The following is a 21,594-nucleotide window of genomic DNA, read 5'->3' as shown; positions in this document are numbered from 1 at the left end:
GCGGGATGTCACTATCAGGCCAGTTAGGAAGTTCCCGAACAGCAGGCAAGAGAGAGAGAACAAAAGCTTCTGGAGAGACCAGCACTCTCCCTCTGCTGGGCCCGCTGCCCCCGTCGCCTGGGCCAGACTGATCTCCAGTGCGCTCGTCCCGGGAGACAGGCCGGGGGTCCCCGGCCCCCAGACGACAGCCGGAGCAGCGCGTGGCCAGCGCCCGGCGGGTCTGTGACCCTGGCAGTGCTCACAGAGGAGGCTGGCTACGCAGGGTCCGGGAGCCCCTATCACACCCACACAGGTAACGTTAGAATCTGTGCCGCGCATTTACACGTGACGTCTCCCGGTCACTTTACAACCACGAGCCACCCACGGGTCGGTACGGGCCGTCAGTGAGTCCTGCACAGGGGCCCCCTGTGACTGTGCCCGTCAGTCCCCTGGCCCTCCCCCAATGAGGAGTCACTCCCGGGTGAGAGGGGCAGTGGCCACACCGGGACCCGCGCGCTGCCCTGAGCTTTGCTCTGATCTGTACTTTGTTTCTGTTTTGTGTTTTAATTTTTGTAATGTTTATTTATTGTTGAGAGAGAAAGAGAGAGCATGAGAGGGGGAGGGCCAGAGAGAGGAGGAGTCGTCACCGAATCCCAAGGAGGCTCCAGGCTCCGAGCTGTCAGCACAGAGCCCGACGCGGGGCTCGAACCCACAAAGCGAGAGACCATGACTGGGGCCGACGTCGGGTGCTCAACTGACTGAGCCCCCCAGGCGCCCGTCCCAGTTTATACTCTGTAAAGGGTGGAATGCGTCACACACGTTTCTGTTCCGTGTTGACACGTGTCCCCCACCTGGGCCCTCACGTGAGACTCCAGACCCGCAGGTCTGTCCAAGTTACAGGACAGAGCAGGATGGGTCCAGCCGCCCGCAACGGGCCTCCGGGAGACTGAGGACGCCAGGCAGGGCCTGGCTCATTCCACACTGCGTACCGTCCGCCACGCTGAAAAACCTAAGCGTGACCAGAAAACGGCCACCTCGCTCTCATGCGTGCGCACCTGTTCCCCGTCAGACCCTTCAACCTCCTACCGCCTGACTCCCACCTAAGCTCACGTGGCTGGGGCAGAAGGAGGAAGGCTGAGCTCACAGACTTTCCTCCCACATGGGCCACTCACCTCCCTCTCCATCCGCCCGACTCCCCGCTGCTCCCTCCCTCTGCTCTCTGGTGACACTTCTAGTCCCTGGTCCTGTGCGGTGCACCAAGACGCTCCTGCTAACAGTACCTGTCCCCAGAGCCCCCGGCACCCTGCTGAAACTAAAACCAGCCTGCTCTCCCCGCCTCCGTCCTGAGAGCACTGGTCAGTCTAGCTCCGCGCAGAGAACCCGTAAGTAAAGGACACTGCGACCCTGCGGAGTAGACGCTTTGTCTCCACCATCGCCAAAACACGAAGCCCCCACCCAAAAGTCACTGTCACCACCCAGTAGCAGCAAGAAACGTGTCCAGGAGCAGCCCTACTAGGGGGCCACGGGGGTCCCGATCCACAGAAAGAGCGCGGGCGTGGGAGGGACCCTCCACGCAGCTTGGTTTTGTTGTGCATCCAAACCGGGCCACGGGATGCAGGTTAACACCAGGGAAGGACCGTCCCTTGGGAATGCCCACCACCCAGAGTCCCATCCCCTTCACGCCCCACGCATGCCAGGGCCCTCCACCCCTCTCCCCACCCGACCACCACTGCACCTCCCACAACCCGCCCACATCCCACCTTCCTCCATGCCCCGCCCATCCCACCTCCCCAGGCCCCACCCACCCCGCCTCCCCCACACCCCACCTCCCACACCCCGCCCATGTCCTGCCCACCCTGCCTCCCTCCACGCCCCACCCACCCCCCCAACCTTCCACACGCCCCGCCCACCCCCCATGCCCCACCCGCCCCACCCATCCCGCAGCCCCCACACCCCGCCCATGTCCCGCCCACCCTGCCTCCCTCCACGCCCCTCCCCCCTCCACACCCGACCACCCCACCTCCGCCCACGTCCCACCTCCTCAAGCCCCACCTCCCTCCACCCACCTGCCTCCCTCCAGCCCCATGCATACCCCACCCCTGCCCAGGGCTCACTGGGCCCACAGACCTAGCCATCTCCCTGCTCACAAGCTGTGACCATTCACAAGTGTGTCATTCAAGAGTGACGTGTGCGTGTGCGACAAGCTTTCAAATGGCCCCTGGCTTAGCAGCACTCACAAACCAGCCCTCGCATCGTGACATCGCCACGGGAGGCCCAGGCCCACCTGCCCGCATGAACGTCTGTCCCCCGGTCCTCCGCTGGTATCCGCACACTCAGGGGCGGGCCAGAGGGCACTGCCACCCTCCACAATTGGAAAGCCACGTGCGGCCCCTACAGGCACTTGGCGGGGACCCCGAGCTCATTACCCATGTGCCCCTGCGCCACCCGGGCGCCCCTACCTCCCCCATGTGCCCCGGCACCACCCTGCACCGCCCCTGCACCCCTATGTGCCCTCCAGGCACCACACTCGGAATGCGCACTGGGGAGTCTAGAGCAATTGCTTCCCCAGGGTCCTCCCTCCATTTGGGTGACATCAGGATGGCCTTAGGGTTTTTTCACTCTTCCTTCACTGTGGGGTTCCTGTCTCCACAGCTTAACTACCAACCCAACGGCTGGGCCAGGACATCTGACACCAGTGATGTTGAGTCAGGCCCCAGGAGCAATGATGAAATCTGCGTCCTTCTGTCCACACTGTCTTACCTGATTGTTAGGTAACCTCCATAAAGTGAAGCAGCCTCAAATACGCTTCAGAAAGTGAATTTTAAGGAGGGAAGGAGAGCATGAACGTTTCCAAGTTGAGGCAATGAGAGAGAAGCCAGCCTCTCCGACGGGGAACCCAGTGCAGCCTCCAGGTACACCTGGGCTTGCAGGCTGAGCCAGCCCTGCTGCCCCCCTCCTCCTCCTGCCCCCCCCTCCTCCTCCCCCCCTCCTCCTGCCCCCCCTCCTCCTGCCCCCCCTCCTCCTGCCCCCCTCCTCCTCCTCCTGCCCCCCTCCTCCTCCTCCTGCCCCCTCCTCCTCCTCCTGCCCCCCCTCCTCCTGCCCCCCCCTCCTCCTGCCCCCCCTCCTCCTGCCCCCCTCCTCCTCCTGCCCCCCTCCTCCTCCTGCCCCCCTCCTCCTCTCATTTCCGCCTCTGCACAGAGACAGCAACTCTTGGGATGAAAGGCAGCACCGCGAAATTGTTACTGTTACAACGTTGGCCTATTTTCAAGAAAACTCCTACATGAGAATCAGACCAAAGTAGACACCCCCCCCCAAATGGCCCTTCCAGGCTCCGGCAGCGGAGAGCTCCCGCCCTAACCGAGAGACAGCTGAGGAGCCGGCACCAGGGACCCCCCCCCAGCACCACAGCCGCACCCCTGCTGACACCCCTGGAGGCTCCCAGAGCTGCCCAGCCTGCCCTCTCGGGGAGCTTCCTGCTCTTCCCCACCCTCCCCGACCCCTGCAGCCCGGGGCAGGGGTGGGGGGCTCATGAGACCCTCTCCCGTGTCCAGGAGCCTGTCTTGGTAGTTTCCGCCCCCACCCCTGCCGCCCTCCCGCAGCATTTCTGAAAGCAATGACCCCTTCCCGTGGCCCCTGCCCCCTGCCACGCCTCCAGCCGGACACGGGTTGCGTGGCGCACAGCTGTCTCGTCTGCGGGACGACGCAGCGCCCCGCGGCTGGACGGTGACCTGGGAGCAGCACCAGGCGCCCGGGGGAGGCTGCACGTCTGTCACGCGCCCCCCGGCCCTCCAGCACGTCCGACGCCGGAACCGCCGTGTCGCAACTTTATTTACACACTGCGCGGGCCCGTCCCCCGGGGCATCCTCTGCTCCAAGGGACGCGCGCCGAGAGGCCCCCCGCCACGTGGACGGGTCGCTGGGCTGCAGGCACGTGGGTCACGGGCACCTCGGGCACAGCTGGGGGCCGCTCCCCCACCCGCCCTGCCGCGCTCGCCCCTGGGAGCCCCCGGAGCTGGACCTCACAGCCGCAGACGCACGCAGGGCTACCCTGAGCTCTCAAAGAAACTGGGAAGCCCAGAAAGTAAAGGAGAGAGAGTTAATTTAAAAAGTTGCGATGTTTTAAAACAAAACCCGGTTAGGATTTGGCCGAGTCGAGTTCTGGGTTAGTTCATGTGTTCTCACGCATTTCAGCTCCCGGAGCCCGACGACCTAGGGGCCTCTCCATCCTCCCTGTGGGGCCTCCCTGCTGATGCAAAGAGGCAGCCGAGGCCCGAGGCCAGGACGGGGTGGGGGGGTGGGGGCGCTGCAAGGGTGAGGCTGGCGGGCAGTGACCCCGCGCACGCTGCAGAAGTCAAGAGACCCAAGGGCAGAGACAGAGATAGAAATGCATAAGAGACACAGAGAGACAGCTATAAAGAAAGAGACCGAGGGAGGGAGAGAGAGACAGCGATGAACCCCTAACTCTGCTTTGCCAGTTATTTTGTCATGTTTTGCTAAATTTGGGGTTTACGTAAGAAGAACAAGGATGGGGGGAAAGGGCTGAGGTGCCAAGCCGCCGGGGAAGGAAGGGTACTCAGGGAGCACTGCCCCGGGGCTGGACCCGAGGTCTGGGACGCTGCTGGCCCGCCTCCTGTCCGATCGCACCCCGGAAGCATCGGCCTGGACGTGCCCGCCCCCAGGGAGGCACTGGACTCAGAGCTGCTCAGCCCGGATTCTGCAGGACACAGGCTGCCCCACCTCAGCGTCCAGGGCCTGCTCGAGCCCGGGGCGTGGGTGCACAGCCCTATGAGGGACGCAGACCAGAGGCCAGGGCCCCTCGCGGCCCAGGCCGCACTCCAGGACTCCCAGAGCCCGGGGACAGACCCCCCGTCCCAGCGGCAACCCGCAGGGCTACCCTGCACCACACAGGGACCCTGACAGCCTCCAGGAAGCCGGGAATAAACACCGGGTGCTGGGGAGGTCTGGAAAACCCCAGAACAGTGGGCATGGCCTCCTGACAGCCTCCAGAGCCCAGTCTGTGGGCCACCCAGCGACGGCAGAAGGCGCAGAGAGAAGAGGTCTGGACACGAAGGAAGGGGAGGGACGGAGAAATGAATGAGAATGGGGCCAACAAGGACTTTTCTAAATGTCCTTCCGATTTTGGGCCACAAAGCAATGTAAACGGCCCCCAAGCCCGTGCAGGTGAGCGGTCCACAGGAGCGTGTGCAAAGAGCCCACGGAGCTGGGGAAGGGGCACGATCGTTTTCCGGGGAAGATCCATCATAGAGCAGTCCGTTTGAGAGCTTCTGTCCCTGGAGCGCGAGGACAGCAAATAACAATTTAAGACAAAGTGAGCGAAGCCGCTGCTTCCGATGACAATCGGACGCGCTGAGTGAGCCCATCTCGCAGCGTCCCGGGAGCAGCGGGGGCCGCCCCCGACTGGCTGCTTACAGCCACCGCTCTACCCCAGTAACACGGCGCGCCTGTCCCACAGCTGAGCAACAGCCCGAATTCAACAGGCTGATCCCAGACTTCCAAACACAGCTTCCAGAAACATCAGCTAAAAGTGTCCCTGTTTCTCCCTTCCCTGATTTAGCATCTCCTCAGGTTGAGTCAAATCTTTAAAACTGGGGAGTTGAATGTGGGGCCTGCACTCACACTAAGTGGCGGCGGCCCATGGGGTCTTCTCGATGTCAAGGTGGCGGGGGCTCGGCTGGTGGTCAAACCCCAAAGCCCACCCAGGAGCCCCTCCTGGAGCCGCAGCCCGGCTGCTCTCGGGCTCCCCCCTGTGGCCGATGCCGGAACGTTAGCACCTGAGCATAAAACCCAGCGGAGCGACCACACCTGTGCTCTCTGAGCCGGGTGTCAAGGTGGCCCCGGTGGCCAGAGTGCCTACGAAGGGCTCCGGGACGCCACCTGGATTACAGCTCTGAATGCAAAGAACGATCCGTCTGCGACCACTCCCTCCAAAAGACCAATCTTCGAAGAATGAAGACCTGATTATCAGGAACACATATCTGCAGATTCGGCAAAGCTACACCTTAGCAAACGTGTGTGTTCAGGTCAGAGCTGTTACTCACTTTCCTTATCCTGCGGCGCTTACAAAAATCTAAAATATACACGCCCACGAAATATATATAGCGTCTTGGCAGGGCCAGTATGAGGACACGCGAGATAACATCGCAGGAGCACAGGAAGCTGGCTGTCTATGTGAAGAGAGAAAGAGAGTGTGAAAACAAGTTATCACATCACACGGAACTCCCAGTCCCACGAACCAGATACAATCATCCTGACACTTAGAAGACCACGTCCACGTCTCCGAGACATATCCTATGTACAAGGAGCTAGAAGCAGAACAATTAGGAGTATCCGTAGCTGGTTGAATGACCTTATTCACAAACTGTCAGTTATCGGGGTTTTTTGGAGCCAGGTTCACAGGAACGTGTGCTTGGGCGTCTGATGTAGGGCTTCGCTGATTTCTGAGGCACTGATCCTCAGGGCGGGGGGAGGAGGGGACAGACATGCCCAGAGCTCCTGGGGCTTCTTCCTTGGCACAGCGAACCCACGCGGCAAACGGACATGTGCCCGTGTCTCATCTCCCGGGACTGAATCCTAGCCTGTCCCTCGGGTGCATGGAGGCCAACCCTCTTACCGGAAGACAGAGGAGCGAGTGCTCAACCAATTTGCATAAGCCAGAGGGGACAGTCCCCATCTGAGATGATGGGATCAGGATGCAAATCTAGTTGTAACGGGAAAAACACAGAAAAGACCACTTACAACAACGACAGGGAGAGTCACCACATGGAGAACCCAGACGCACCCCACTACTGCCTCAGACAAGGTCGTGCTTGGCGGCTTAGTGACCGACTGCTTTTGAGATCTTGCATCTAGACTGAGGGCCATATTCCTAAAAGGATATGGGTCAGCCAGAGCCCAGAACGGAGCCCGTCCAGAAAGGAAGCCGGGAGCCTCAGGCCCGCGGATCCCCGTAGAAGGGCCGACAGCAGACTCGGGGCAGTGCTCAGCCGGCGCCCCAGGCACGAGGACAAGTTCCTTTGTCTTCAGAGCTCTCTAAACCCTGGAGAGACAGCCCAGGCCTGAGAAGCAAGGGGTCTGGCCTCCAGAAGACCCAGTGACCTTCTCTGACCACCTCCACGAATGGCCCATGCAAACCGATGACGTAAATTCTTGTGGATTTGGATACAGATGAATTTTAATTTTTTTTAATGTTTTTATCTATTTTTGAGACAGAGGGAGACAGAGCACGGGCAGGGGAGGGGCAGAGAGAGAGAGAGGGAGACACAGAATCTGAAGCAGGCTCCAGGCTCCGAGCCGTCAGCACAGAGCCCGACTCGGGGCTCGAACCCACGGACCGCGAGATCGCGACCTGAGCTGAAGTCAGACGCCCAACCGACTGAGCCACCCAGGCGCCCCCAGATGAATTGTTAAAGACTGCGTGATTCTCAGCCCATGTTAAAACCAAAGCCCTTCCAGAGGGAATCCTGCTGATGACAAATCTTATTCCGTAGCGGACGCCATTGGAGCAGGACACAAGAAGTTTCTATTCTCTCTTTTCAACGTGTAAAACTTTGCATGTGTCTGTTTCCCAAAGATGAGGGACTCTGGGCCGTGATGCCCCGGCACTCGGCCACTTCCACGGGAGACGGGGGCCTCCCCGTCCCCTCCCCCTTCCTCCCACGCCTGGCCCGTGGGCAGGGCAGAGGCGAGGGGAGCCGAGCCCCGTGCAGAGCCCACACTGGACCGTGGGCCCACGGGCCCGTCTCGGCTCCGTTTCCAGTGAAGACGCTACAGTTTAATAACGCATCTAACGTGCCTGATCTCTGGGGAAGAAAGTATGATGGGAAAGCACAACATCATTTTTCACTGCGCCGAAGGGGACTGCACATCACCAAAGCGTGTCAGGGACACCTGTGCCCCACACAGGTGACACACCGTCAGCATCACCGACCCCCAACCCGCCAGGAACCCCCACGCTCCCATGCGCGAGGCGGCCTCAAGCCTGCCTGCCACAGACTGGCGGGACACTCGCTTCTCTCTCCCAAAGATCTGTTTTTTCCATTAATTTTACATATATTTAAAATCTCGGTCACACACTCCCCAGCCCCATGTGGAATGAATCAGTACACAGCTGAGAACAAACAATGCACTAAATTCTGCTCAAAAACCTTCCTTCGAATCTGGAGCATTGTCTTCAAAATTACCAGCGTTTGTGGAATTTATTATCTTGTAATTTCCCTTTCGTAGTCCAGCGTGATTGGCTCTCCTCCACGGGGCGACTGCATGTTATGAAGCCTTTATGTCACTTTGATTTGGAATGCAAGGAAGGGTCCCTGCGGCCGGGGAGCCGTGAGGGTGGCTCTGTGACAGTTGTGTTCACCCGTAATACTTCTCAAGGCTCTAGAAATCCTTAGGGCAGGGTCGCAGAGGGAAGCTGCCCCGTGCAGAGTCAACCAGAAACAGTCCAGCTGCGTGGAGAAAGGGCACGTCGACGTCCAGTCCTTCGACGGGCAAAGAAGGGGAGGACAATGAGAAAGCCCCCGCGCCGGGGTCAGGTTCTGGGCCACAGGGGGGCCGCCGGACCCCAGCGCCCGGAGCTCCCAGGCGGCTGGAAAGTCTTGGGGAAGGGCGCCTGCCAAACCCCAGAGGCAAAGCGGGTCCTTCACGAACACCAGGTTCCCTCAGAAATTAAGATCGTCAGTCGGCCCGCTCAGCGACGCACCGTCCGTCCTGCCTCGGAGCGCGTGCGAACACTTCTCGGCCACCTCCCGCCCAGACACAAAAGTGTGGCGCCCTTGCAAAGAGGCAGATCTGCTCGCTGGTCAGAGGACCCTCGCCGTGGGGGCAGACAGGACGGCCAGAAAGTCTCCCCCAGGCTCCGGGTGCCCCGTGCCCTCCCCTGCCACCCTGAGGGAGGTGGGGACCCTGCCGCGAGGGCTCCCCAATGCAGTCCTCACGGGACAGGGCCCGAGACGGCCTCCCTCATGACGAGGCCTCAGCATGGCCTCCCGAGCGCCAACCCTCACCCACGGCACAGAATGTCCTCGGCCTGGCCCGGGACATGTCCATCATCCCATCTGCCTGTCGTGGGCTGGGCTGGGCACCGTTTCACCAACAAGCCGACGAACTTGCTCTCTAAGAAGTGACCAGAATCCAACAAGTTTGCGAACATCCAGAATGCAGCGGGGCTGACGGCCCAGGCCGCACTGAAGTGTTCTCAAGCGGTGATCAAACACACCGCACGTTATTGTGCTGACCTCAAACTCTTCATGCTTTCTGAAACTTCATTATTATCGGGAGAGACCGTGCCAGCAACCTCAACCCTTAAGCGCTCGCTTACCACACCCCCCCAAAGGCGTGGGGCTTGCTAACGGACGGGTCGTAACATGATGCGGGGGGACAGGATGGCAGCCGGGACCCCCCCCCACCACCAGCAAGCTGACCACCGGGGCAGAGCCGGGAGGAGGGGACGCACCAGTGCTGGCAAGGAGGGACTGTGGGGGACAGCAATCAGAAGGTTCTTCTGGATTGCAGGGCCAGCTACCGCAGCCACGGCCGAACGGATGGCAGGTGTCCTGGTGACAGACGCCGAGAGGGCCCGCCGTGATTCGGGCAGAAGGAGGACAAGAAAGACCACCAGGGAAAAGCGAGTAGGTGAGGGAAGGTTCCTCCCGGAGGAAGGAAGCACTCACCGTAGGGGCACTTCACCTCCTCTGCGCCAGCCCCATCCGTCACCTGCCACAGTATGTCATACGCGGCGAAGTTTGGGCAGAATCGTGGTTTTGGTCGTCACTCTAAGACTGCCCTCCTGTCAAAAGTTCTCGTTAAATTTAGCCAGATAGTCCACAAGTTTCCATTTATTATTTCTTTTTTTTTTTTAATTCTGACGATACAAATGCGTTAACGTTTTACTTGGTTCCAATTTTTTTGTGTTTTATTAGGAATCTTTGCTCTTTGATTTTCGGCCTGGGACTGCGAAACCACATAAAAATGTCTGTTAGTAATACTTTGAGAATAATTTCTTCTCAGCCCATGTGAACTTAGGATTTTATTCTCTGAATTCTTTCCTCTTGTGGGCTTTGGTTAAACACTTAACGTATCGAGCGTTATTCAGACCCCAAGCACGTACGGATGTTAATAGCGGGATCCTACCCCGTTACCAACCCCATCAAGCGGGGACACAGAGAGGGGACAATTCTAATTTTCTAATTCTAAGTCGTAATTTTTCTTCCCTAATGCCAAATCCCACTAGAGATTCATCATCCTCAGCCTTTGTCTGGTACGTGGAGAAAAGTGCAATTGTCATTCAGAAACAGAGGTGTTACCTCGCTCTGTCCCACTGTTCTGCCCATCTTAATAACAGCCTCTGTCCTAACATCCTAGGGGGTCGGGAAGGCTTCTTTTGATATAGAATTGCCTGGAAATCTGTTCTGAGTCATCGTTACATCGATGCCCATTTACCACCCGATCCTCGTAGGGCCTGAGGCTGCTTATGTGTTTATTTATGGTCTTGATGTTGGGGCTTCTAGGCTGGAGACTGTCGCTTGTGGTGACTTCTCGCCTCCCTCGCCGCCTCCGTGGCCACTCTGCTGATGAATGAAACCCGGCCTTCCCGGAGCACCGTGCACTCAGAGCATGTGCAGTGGGAGAAAACACGCAGAATCACTGCCTGTTGGGCACGTCTCATGCTGGGACCGTGTACATCCCACACACACACCCCTGCCACCATGGCTCAGAAACGCTGCTGTCAGACCCTCTCGGGGACGTGCTAATGACGAAACTTTTTAAAATTTATATATGAGCAAACACTGTCATTCCTTTCCCCCCTCTTCTCTTTCAAAGCAAAGAAATACACATGGGGCACAAAACAGCCATCTCGACCCTGTCCTTCCACGTCCCCCAGACCAATGAGTCCGGAGCACGTCCCCTCCCCAGGGGGAAGGTGGGAGGGAAAAGAGTGCGGACTTAAAAAGTCCCTGAAGGTGTCACCGAAACTAGAGCAGGGAATGCCCGTCCCCCAAGGGAAGGAAAACAATTCCGGGTTGAATCTGGAAACAGCTAGATCAGCTTAGTGGCAGGGGCAGCTTCCCTGACTCTCCAGCGTGGGCGCAGCAGAACCTTTGTGGACAGGTTGTTGAGGGCACACAGGAGGAGCACCCACAAGATGCCCTTGACGGAGTGTGTGGTGCACAGAGGCGCTGAGTGCCACCACCAGTGCCTCCGGACAGGGCCCAGGAGATGGCACCCGCTGGCAACAAGACGTGGCAAGACGCCTGCCCCCTAAGCGTGGGCACTTGGTCTGCTCTACAGCGAGCCCGCTGGCCCAGCTCAAATTCCGTGGGAAGGGGGTCGCGTGACGCGCCTCCTCGCCGCCCCGAAGGAAACCTGCAGGGACGGGCTGGCCGTCCGTCTGTCCAAACCCACACGACGACACTTGTGACAAAGTGAAAGAAGACGGATCGCACATGCCCACGCTGTGCCAGAGTCTCAGCCCTTCACAGAAATAGCTCGAGACAAGTCAACCATTCCCACGAGAAAGGGACACCGTCTGGCCTTAGAATGTACCCACCTTTTAAAGGAAGGCAGACAAGTGGCCCCAATTAGGGCAGATTAATCACTTAACACCACCTGCTGATCGGCAATAATACTAGAAAGTCTCACTGAGGACCAGGAGATCATAAAAGCCATCAGAAAGGGCTTATTGGTGCCATTTCTAAAGAACAACTTTGAAGGAAAAAAAAAAAAAAGTTAACGGCCAAGCAAAGCAGATTCCCTTCGCCTTGGACACAGAGCAGTGGAGGTGATCGAACCCAGGGACACTCTGACCGCACGGCACCCAGACACAGACCAGGCAGTGTCAGGAGGAAGGAAGGCAGGCAGGTGCATGGTCCTGGGAAGCCAAGCGCGACGGGCTTCTGACCCACAGAGGTGGGGGAGTATCCCCGTCTCTAGGTGAGAAGAGAAGGTGGGAGAGACGGTACATTGTCCAGCCCTGCACAATTTACCTCAACTAAACGCAGGTAGCTCCAGGAGCAAAGCGGTGCGTCCTAAGCACCCTGTGACGGGCGGGAGAACCACGAAAGGCCGGTGCCCTCACACCCGAAGGACACAGCACCACAGCCGATAGTTAAGGTCTCTCAAACTATCTCCTGTGGACCAAAGGCATGGGCGCCATCCAAAGCAAGGTGAATGGGAGAAGAGATCCCCCGCATATGAAAAGCCTTATCTTTAATCCTCATGGCAAGCTAATCAGACAGCACTTTGTCCACACGACACCTATAAGCAACCTGGGGATTAAGAAACCTCAGTAACCTGTCTAGGGTCGTCACCCATCCAGAAGAGGCCACTCCAGGGCTCCCGGACTGTCTCTCGGATTTAGTGAAGATCAGATGTAAATCTTGCAGAGGAACCAAAAGCTCCCCGGATACTAGGCAGTGATGTGAAAAGAGATGGTCCCTCCACCAGATCCAGGGCTCCCAACACTTCCCTGTGACCCTTCGGCCAACCTCTTGAATTCTCAGATGTTGGGGCGGGATGGGGAGGAATATGCCAAAATATTTGAGGGCTTTAAAATCTTCTCCCACCAGGGCACTGTGTTTGCACACGTAGCTTTCAGGCAGAAGGTCTCCTGGGAGGAGAGTGCAGTAAAGGGCCATCGCCCGCCCTGGGGTCCCCAGGCAACTTTTCCTGCCGCCAGAAAACCCTAAGTGAATGTCACACAGAAGGGCTGCATGGAGAGAAAAGAACTTACAGGGATGTCAAGGGTTCCAACAGCCAACCGCCCTCTTCTGCTCTTCCCGGGAGGTACCAAGGGACCACGGTGCCCCCCGGGGAGCGGGCACACGGGACTCCACCCTTTACACTCTCAGAAAATCGTGGCAAGGGTAGGTAAGCCGCGGCCACAGCTCTAGAAGGAAATGCCAGTGTCTTCTTTTGAGACCCGGTCTGTTTCTCTGTGGCCTTCAGCGAGCTACTGGGGGAGGGGGGGGCGGGGAGGAGTCGGCTGTGAGGAGCTTGTGCCCTAACCGTGTTCGGGCCACGGAGGTAGACACCGGGATAAGCACAGGAAACAGTGTCCGATGGCCTCTCCCGGAGATAAACGTTCTGCAGGAAGGCTGAGCCTGCGAAAACCTCCTTACAGCTTCCAGGGAGCAGTTTCTAATCTACAAGTCATTTGCAAGACACAAGGCAGGGACCCAAGGACGGTTCCAGAAGAATTTTAGGTATGAACAGTGAACTAACTCAGTAACGTCTTTTCCCCCTCACACTACTCAGAGGGGGGAAAAAAGGCTCATAGGACTGCTTCAAATTTTTGCTGAAAAGCAGAAGCGGAGCACAGCTCCTTTCAAACCTCCGGTATTTTCGATACAATAAACGCCTTGAGGACAAGTCCCGCCACTTAAAAGGCATCTCTCCACCAGAGGTGTTCTCTCCACCTTCGTGTTTTCTCAAGCACTTGTTCAAAAACACATTTAAGTGGAATGTTTTCGTTTCTGCAGATTGCATTAATTACGGGTTTGCAAACACTGCGGAGCCCACGAGGTCCGCCCGAGCTGGGGGCTGCAGACACCCGGCCTGGGCCGGCGGCCGGTGGCTTGGCTCCGGCCCCGCACATAGCTCCGGGCTCGGCCCCGCGCGCCGCCGGCCAAGACTGCTGCAGAGAAGTCTCGGCTAAGAAAGAAAAACACACGGCGGTCAACCGCGGTGACCCACGCGCTCGGGAGCGCGCCTGCCTGCGCGCAGCACCCGGACCGGAGAGGGCCCGGAAGGAGGGGCCGCGGGACGCGACTTGTGCCCGCGGAGACGGGCGAAAATAGGGTTTCTTTTTAATGTCACGTGCCTCCTCCCAGTCTCCCTCAGGGAGGGTCTCTGCGGCCTGCGGGCGAAGCACGGGGGGCTCAGGAGTTGGGCCCAGGACAGCAGCTCGCCCCCCCCCACCCCACTCCCCGCAGGGGAGCCCCGGTGATGGAGGGGCGCGAGGCCGAGCGCGCTCCGGGGCCGGCGGCCCGGCGAGTGCGCGACCCGCCAAATGCCGGTGGGGGGGGGGGGCGGGGAGCGGCCCTCGGGGCAATCCGGGGTCCGCGCGGGGCCCTGCCCACCCGCCAGCCGGAAGCGCGGGACCCCGAGGGCACCCCCACGCGGCGGGAAGAGCCCAGAAGCCCCACGCCGCCGCCCGGGCACCGGCACCGGCCCGGGCCCCACCTGCTCGCACCCCGCCGGCGGGAGGCGGCGCCACGCTCCCGGGGGTCACCTGCTTCCCGCGCCCCGGGCGCTCGCGCGGGAAGGGAAGGCGGGGGGCCGCGTCCCCGCGGGACGACTCACCGTGAGCGCCGAGAACTTCTGCGCGGGCGCGGGCGGGAGCAGCCCGGCGAGCAGGGGCAGCCAGCAGAGCTGCGGGAGCAGCATGGTGACGCGCGCGGCACGCGGTCCTGTCCCCGCGCTGCGGGCGCCCGACTACACCCGCCGCCCTCTGCACCCGGCGGCCCTCCGCGTCCCGTGCGGCTCCGCCGGCGGCTGTCAAATAACTCCCGAACTTCCCGGATCCTCCTCCCGCTCGCTCGCTCCGTCCCTCCCTCCCTCCCTCCCTCCTCCAGCCCCACCCCCGCGCCGCCGCCGCCGCGCCCCGCTCGGCTCCGCTCGGCTGCGCGCTCGGGCCGGGGGCCGCCCCGGGCGCGGGTCTGCGGGAACGGGAGGTGGAGACGGGCCCCCGGGGCTGCGCCGCCAGCCAGTGCCGCGAGCGTGCCGGCGTCCCTGCGCGCGCACATGCGTGCACGCACATGCACACACGTGCACACACATGCACACGCGTGCACACATGCGCGCGCGCGTACACACGTGCGCATACATGCATACGCGCGTACACACGTGCACATACGCGCACACACATGCATCGGCGCGCACACACGTGCACACGCGCGCGCGCGCCCTAGGAGAGTGCCCGGCACAACCGCAAGACGCGCTGTGCCTCCTCCCCTCCCCGTGTCCGGGAGCAGCGACCCGCTCCACTCACTACAGGCCCCGAGATACCCACCACTTGACGAGCCCAGGGCAGTCCCCAGCCCCCGCGGTTGTCCTAGACCTGTGGATTCTGATGCTACCGCATCCAGTCCTGAAGGTCGCCTCTCAAATCTGCTGATGGATTAGCTGGCTCTCCAGCAAGAGACACCATCAACACCACAGGGTCCAGAAAATTCACGGAGGGCGGTGCGCCTTTGGCATTTTTAGCAGATTAATGCACTTGGGGGCGAATTTCGGAGTCGAACTTGGGGGGCTGACAGCGAGGCAAGTGTGGCAGGAATGCGGCTGCTTGTAAAGCGGCTCTGTGAAGGCGGCTCAGGTGTTTACGCAGCGAGCACAGGGGTGGCACAAGTTGCAAGGTCCGCAGCGAGCACCGGTTGGAAACGCAGCGAACTGTGCACACCCAGACTCTGCATAGTATCCATTGCAGACGACATTGCTGAAATAGTTTAGCCTTGGCTTACAACTTTACAGGAGGAAAAAAAAAAAAAAAAAAAAGCTAATTCTGGCGCGCACAGAAAACCAGAGTGAGGATTTTCAAGAACAATGCCTCAATTGACTTGTCAGGGGCACGGGGAAAAAGAACAAAACAGAAAATCCAAATCTGATTTTTAATCGGATGTTTAATCTGAAGCTTTGGCCAGAAGAGGGGCTGTCTCAGCAAATTCTGCGACGGGTTACTGAGACAAAAGCTTGGTATTCCAAGCACAGGGTCCCACACTGCGGGGGGAGAGGGCGTCTCATTTCTGTCCGGGGAGTGATGGACACAAGGCCGGGGAAGATGGGGAAGAAATGGGTCTTCCTGAAATCCACTAGGAAGTCCCCTTCAGATTCCAGAGCCCTGAGAATCTGGTGAGTACTGAGATGCATTCCTCCTGGCCGGAGGGCTCAGAGGAAATTATAATAAAACTCTTGGGGCCTGAGAAACAGGTGAGCAAAGCAGCTGCAAATGATTACGTAAATAAGGAATGCAATTAGGAAACATTAATGGAAATTAAGGCAGAAATAAAGAAGGAAACACTGCATATACCCCTAACTGTGAGATCATCCAGAGAAAATTTGCATTCGGATGTGACATAAATCCTTTGAAAAGCACTTCCTACTAAAAATTCTGTTTTTACTTCCTACTCGATTTCGGGCACCGCGAGCTAATAGCTGGACTGTTTGACGCGTGCACTTTTCTACCGAACTCGGAAGACTGAAAACATGCCCGTGCTGTCACCCTCGCTGCCTACGGGGAGAAACCTGAATTATTCCCATTTCACGGAGGAGAGATAAAGGCAAGGAGGTCACATGCCCGAGCCCAATCTCACAAGCAACAAAATCGGGACCGGACCTGAGGTGCCCACACCCGTGGTCCTGGGAATTCTCCCTCCCTTCCTTTGGAGGCACCGGGCGCGACGGGGAACAGAAGAAAACGTGACTCTCAAAGCCTTTTACTCAAGAAAGATGTGTTGGGGCACCTGGGTGGCGCAGTCGGTTAAGCGTCCGACTTCAGCCAGGTCACGATCTCGCGGTCCATGAGTTCGAGCCCTGCGTCGGGCTCTGGGCTGATGGCTTGGAGCCTGGAGCCTGGAGCCTGGAGCCTGGAGCCTGTTTCTGATTCTGTGTCTCCCTCTCTCTCTGCCCCTCCCCTGTTCATGCTCTGTCTCTCTCTGTCCCAAAAAAATAAATAAACGTTGAAAAAAAAATTTAAAAAAAAAAAAAAGAAAGAAAGATGTGTCAACATGTCTGTCACACATCACCTGCAGACCCTCTGGGGATCCCAGAAAGACACGTGCAGTGGGTTTGTCTACGTTTCTGACGGGTGAGGCAGGGCTGAGCCCTTCAAAGCCCCCCTAACAGCGGGAAGAGAGCACAGGACCCAAGAGCCAAGTGTCACTTTCTTACAGACGCTGGTGATAGAGTCTGGAGACACAGTAAGTCTCCACTTTTCTTTGGTGGCGGGGGCGGGAGGGGGGCAAAAAACAACACATTTATTTAAAGCACTAGGTCACGGTTATGTCTGTCTGTCACTCTCAAATCTCCAGAAAGTTATTACTGGCATGAATACCAGGTAAACATCCCATTAGGAAAGACACGTATACATGTAAGTGTTTCACAATTAAGACAGGAAATAACTCAATATTTTCCAAACAGTTCCTGGAGGACAGAGCAGTCCGCAGACGTTCCTTTCTCTTGGAAATGTGGGGATTTTTAAAGTAGTAAGTGTTAAGAGGTCATTGTAAAACATGCCTTATGGATCCAGAGTTTAAATCCCTGTCACTGATGGAAGTTACAATGCAGAAGAGCAGGAGAGAGTCAGGGCCCAGGACGCCAGCCATGCTCGGATTTCCAACCCACTTAGACCATTAGCAAAACGCCTTATCAGGCGCACCGGCTTTCTTTGTTTATTTCTTTTACTATGCTAACACTGCGACGGGATTTTATTCTTGCTGGAGACACGATAGAATTTAATTATTATTTCTGGCTAATTTGTGTTTGGCCAAACACTCTTGTCAGCCCTCTTTTCCACCTCGACGTGCCAATGTAGGGCGATTGACCAAAGGTCTGCGATCGTGTCCTCCCAAGCTCACCGCAGAGTCCCCGCGCTGACGGTCAGCTGCTCCGGACCGGACAAGCGCTGGTCAGGGCACAGACCCCACGTCGCCGGCCCCCTCCGCTCACTGACTTTACTGATGCTTCTCCCAGCTTCTACTTAATCCTGGCAAGAAGATCTCCCCAGCGCACTGTTTCCCTCCCTTCGGGAGACTGTGGGTGATGTGCTCTCACCTTAGTTCTGGGCTTTTCGCCCAAGCCTCGACTCCAGAGACCTGTGTGCCAAAAAAGAGTCACAGAGAGACTGAGCTGAGCGGTCAGGCAGATGGACAGCGCTGGGGAAGCTGGCCTTTGCCATGACCGTGAGACAAGGTGAGCACAGCCAGGTCGCACTGGAGAGCGGTCAGGGTCCAACTGCGTGAACCCTTTGCCCAACTCGGAGGTTGTCTCCTTATTTTTACACATGAAAGTAACAGATCATTTGAACTTGTCTTTGTTCTCAATAAAATCATGTAGACAAGTTTGTCCTTCCTTCTCAAGATGCCTTATAACAAGTTTTATGACAACACTTTAAGGGCACGTTATGGAAATTCTGAATAAATTGAGATATACTGAGTGTTTTATACATATTATCTAATTAGTTCTTGCAGAAATTCTGCAATGTGATTATTTTCCAGATGGTAATAATAAGGACCTGGGAGACGACAGGTAGGAGCAGAACCCAGCCTCCCCCACACCTCTCTTCCACATCAGCCGACATTGCTGAGCATGTGCACAGGTGAACCATCTATGGCTGGCACTGTTGTTGTTTTTTTAATGTTTTTACCATTTATTTATTTTTGAGAGGGAGACAGGACGTGAGTTGGGGGGGGGGGGGCAGAGAGAAAGGGGGACAGAGGATCCAAAGCAGGCTCTGTGCTTACAGCAGAGAGCCGGACATGGGGCTCGAGCTCACAAACCGTGAGATCATGACCTGAGCTGAAGTCGGCCGCTTAACCGACTGAGCCACCCGGGTGCCCCTGGCGTGCACTGGTTTGCACATTAAGTTCCATTACCTAACAAGTAAAAAAAGCACGTTATAGTTGTCCTTGATTTATCAGTAATACTTCAACCCAACTAGAGCGCTTTCCAACGGTAAAATGTAATGTTTCCAAAGAAATACAAGCTTGCTATAAAGCCAAATGCAAAATTGCTACTTTTCCAGTGAGAACATTCCCTGTAAGACAGGAGATGCCTGGGCCACTCCACAAGGATGTGTTTCTGCTGCCAGAGATCCACTCAATCCAACAACTCATCTAACTTCAGGTCCCAACATGCCATTACCCCGCTACCACCACAGACATAGCACAGGCTTACTGAAATCTGTTTCCATAATATCCAGAAGCTGTTTTTGCCATCTGGGAAACTGCGTTTATTACTATACAAAACTTAACAGAATGTATCAGTTATAGAGCTGAAAACAATGATCATTTGGAAAGCCCGTCACTGCCAAGACCCATGGAGGCATAAGGTGCGAGCGTGGAGAGGCCTCGAGCCAGTCAACGGCTCCTAACTCAGCTCAAAACTGCCTTTGGATTCTCCTTCCTATTAACCACAGTCCAGGGGGCCCTTCCTCCTCTCTGCACATGAGAACCGCCTTGAGGAGGGGAAAAGGTTTTAAATGGCAACTGGAACACGGCTCGCCAGGAATACTCGGCCGTTTGTGGCCCACGTGGATGGGAGTTACACCAGCAGAAAGCAGTGTAAAAAGACACCCCAATAAAGAAAGCTTCCGATTGGGGCGCCTGGGTGGCGCAGTCGGTTGAGCGTCCGACTTCAGCCAGGTCACGATCTCGCGGTCCGTGAGTTCGAGCCCCGCGTCGGGCTCTGGGCTGATGGCTCGGAGCCTGGAGCCTGTTTCTGATTCTGTGTCTCCCTCTCTCTCTGCCCCTCCCCCGTTCGTGCTCTGTCTCTCTCTGTCTCAAAAATAAATAAACGTTAAAAAAAATAAAAAAAATTTAAAAAAAAGCTTCCGATTGCCTTCAGCAGCCCCCCCCTTCCCTGGCCCAGCACACACACCAGCACAACACTCTACCAAACCCTGTGCATCGCCCAGCTCTAAGCATAATATTGAGATGTATCTGCCCAAACTTAGTAGAAGGAAGGAAATAACAAAGACCGGAGAGGAAATAAATGAACTAGGTACTAAAAAGAACAGAAATGGCCAATGAAGTAAGAGCTGGCTCTTTAAAAAGATAAACAAAATGGGCACATCTTTGGCCAGACTCACTGAGAAAACAGAAAGAGAGCTCAAATTAATAGCATCATGAAAGAGGAGATACTACATCTCTGCCACAGAAATACAAAGGACCATAAGAGGTTACTGTGAACAATTATACACCAACAAATTGGACAACCTCAAAGAAATGGATGAATTGCTAGAAACATACAAACTACCAAGACTGAATCATGATGAAAAAGAAACTCTGAACAGACCAATTACTAGTAAGGAGATTGAATCATTAATCAGAAACCTTCCAACAAACAAAAGTCCAGGACCAGATGGCTTTCCTGGTGATTTCCACCAAATATCTAAAGAGGAATTCGTGCCAATCCTTCACAAGCTTTTCCAAAAAATAGAAGAGGAGGGACCTTTTCCAAACTTGTTTCACAAGACCAGCATTATCCGGATACCAGATAAGGACACTACAAGAAAAGAAAATTACAGGCCAACATCCCTGATGAACACAGATGCAAAAATCCTCAGAAAAATGCTAGCAAACTGAACTCAACAGTGTATTAAAAGGATCACACACCATGATCAAGTGGGATTTATTCCAGGGATGCAAGGACGGTTTAATGCCTGTAAATCAGCCAATATGATATACCATAGTAACAAAATAAAGGATAAAATCATATGACCAGCTCAACAGATGCAGAAAAAGCAGTTGACAAAATGTCACATCCATTTGTGATAAAACCTCCCAACGACATGGGTGTGGAGGGGAGGTACATAATAAAGGCCATACCTGACATGACCACAGCTGACAGCACACTCAGTGATGGTGAAGAGCTGAAAGCTTGTCCTCTAAGATCGGGAACGAGACAAGGATGCCCACTCTCACCACTTTAATTTAACATAGTATTGGAAGTACTAGACAGAGCAATTAGGCAAGAAAAAAAATAAGAGGCATCCAGATTGGAAAGGTAGAAATAAAGTGTCACTGTTTGCAGATTACATGGTATTATCTATAGGCAACCCTAAACACTCTATCAAACAAGTGTTTAATAAATGAACTCATGAAAGTTGCAGGACACAAAATCAACACACAGTAATTTGAAACGCTGGTCAGCATGAAAGTGTACTTGAAACTTTTAGCCAAAAAAAAAGTCCTTGAATTTCATTATTTGTTTATTATTTAGTGACCAGGATCATCAGAGGTATTTGCCAGCCTTTTGTTTTTAGGATTTCGGTGGCATTTTAAGAATTTGTCAGATTATTTTATGACTCTTCGGCATTTCTTTACATTTGTAATTTATTTCCACCTGTAACATATCGGAACACAGAAAAGGCCGTCATTGGAAACATGCCACTATTTTATCAGCCGCCATGAAAGGAAACAACCTTCTGAGAAAGTCATGACCCAGTCTTACGTGTCTGTGCCGCTGGGAGACGCCACAATGTGGAGAAAGGGCACACGTTCACGTATACACTCAGAATACTCAGCGGACTCACAGTCCACTCTCTGCTGTAGGAACAATGGTGATTGCTGACAATGGGCTTGGTTTGTACTTAGGTTTATTATTTTTGTTCAAAGTAAGATAAATACATATTCACTAGAGCAGAAAGAAAGAAAGAAAGAAAGAAAGAAAGAAAGAAAGAAAGAAAGAAAGAGAAAAGAAGAATTCAAACAACACCCAGAGTTCTCCAATTAGTGACCGTGGTTGGGATGCATACATTTTCTCCCACTTTCTACAGAAACACCTCCAAAGCGAGGCTGGCGGAGCTTTTAAAGCCATAAATCTACAAGGAGAAGGAGAGCAGAAGAGGTGGGAGGTGCAGGAAAATCACGGAAGCTGGAAA

General features: G+C 55.9%; 1 protein-coding gene across 5 annotated transcripts in view; it reads right to left on the bottom strand.

Moving 5' to 3' along the window:
• SMOC2 (SPARC related modular calcium binding 2) overlaps positions 1 to 14,495 on the bottom strand; it is a 167,956-nt gene extending 153,461 nt beyond the window's left edge. For 3 of the 5 annotated variants that reach the window (XM_023254609.2, XM_023254610.2, XM_023254613.2), the window contains exon 1: positions 14,298 to 14,495. In XM_023254609.2, coding sequence (XP_023110377.1) covers positions 14,298 to 14,381 — 84 coding nt within the window. In that variant the 5' untranslated portion in view covers positions 14,382 to 14,495. The remainder of the gene's footprint in view (positions 1 to 14,297) is intronic. The other 2 variants (XM_023254611.2, XM_023254612.2) reach the window with 2 other exon arrangements.
• Positions 14,496 to 21,594: the final 7,099 nt, after the last annotated feature.

Source organism: Felis catus, chromosome B2, assembly GCF_018350175.1.
Source record: "Felis catus isolate Fca126 chromosome B2, F.catus_Fca126_mat1.0, whole genome shotgun sequence".
Lineage (NCBI taxonomy): Eukaryota > Metazoa > Chordata > Mammalia > Carnivora > Felidae > Felis > Felis catus.
Note: the sequence above shows the minus strand (reverse complement) of the source record. Positions and strands in the feature narration are given on the sequence as shown.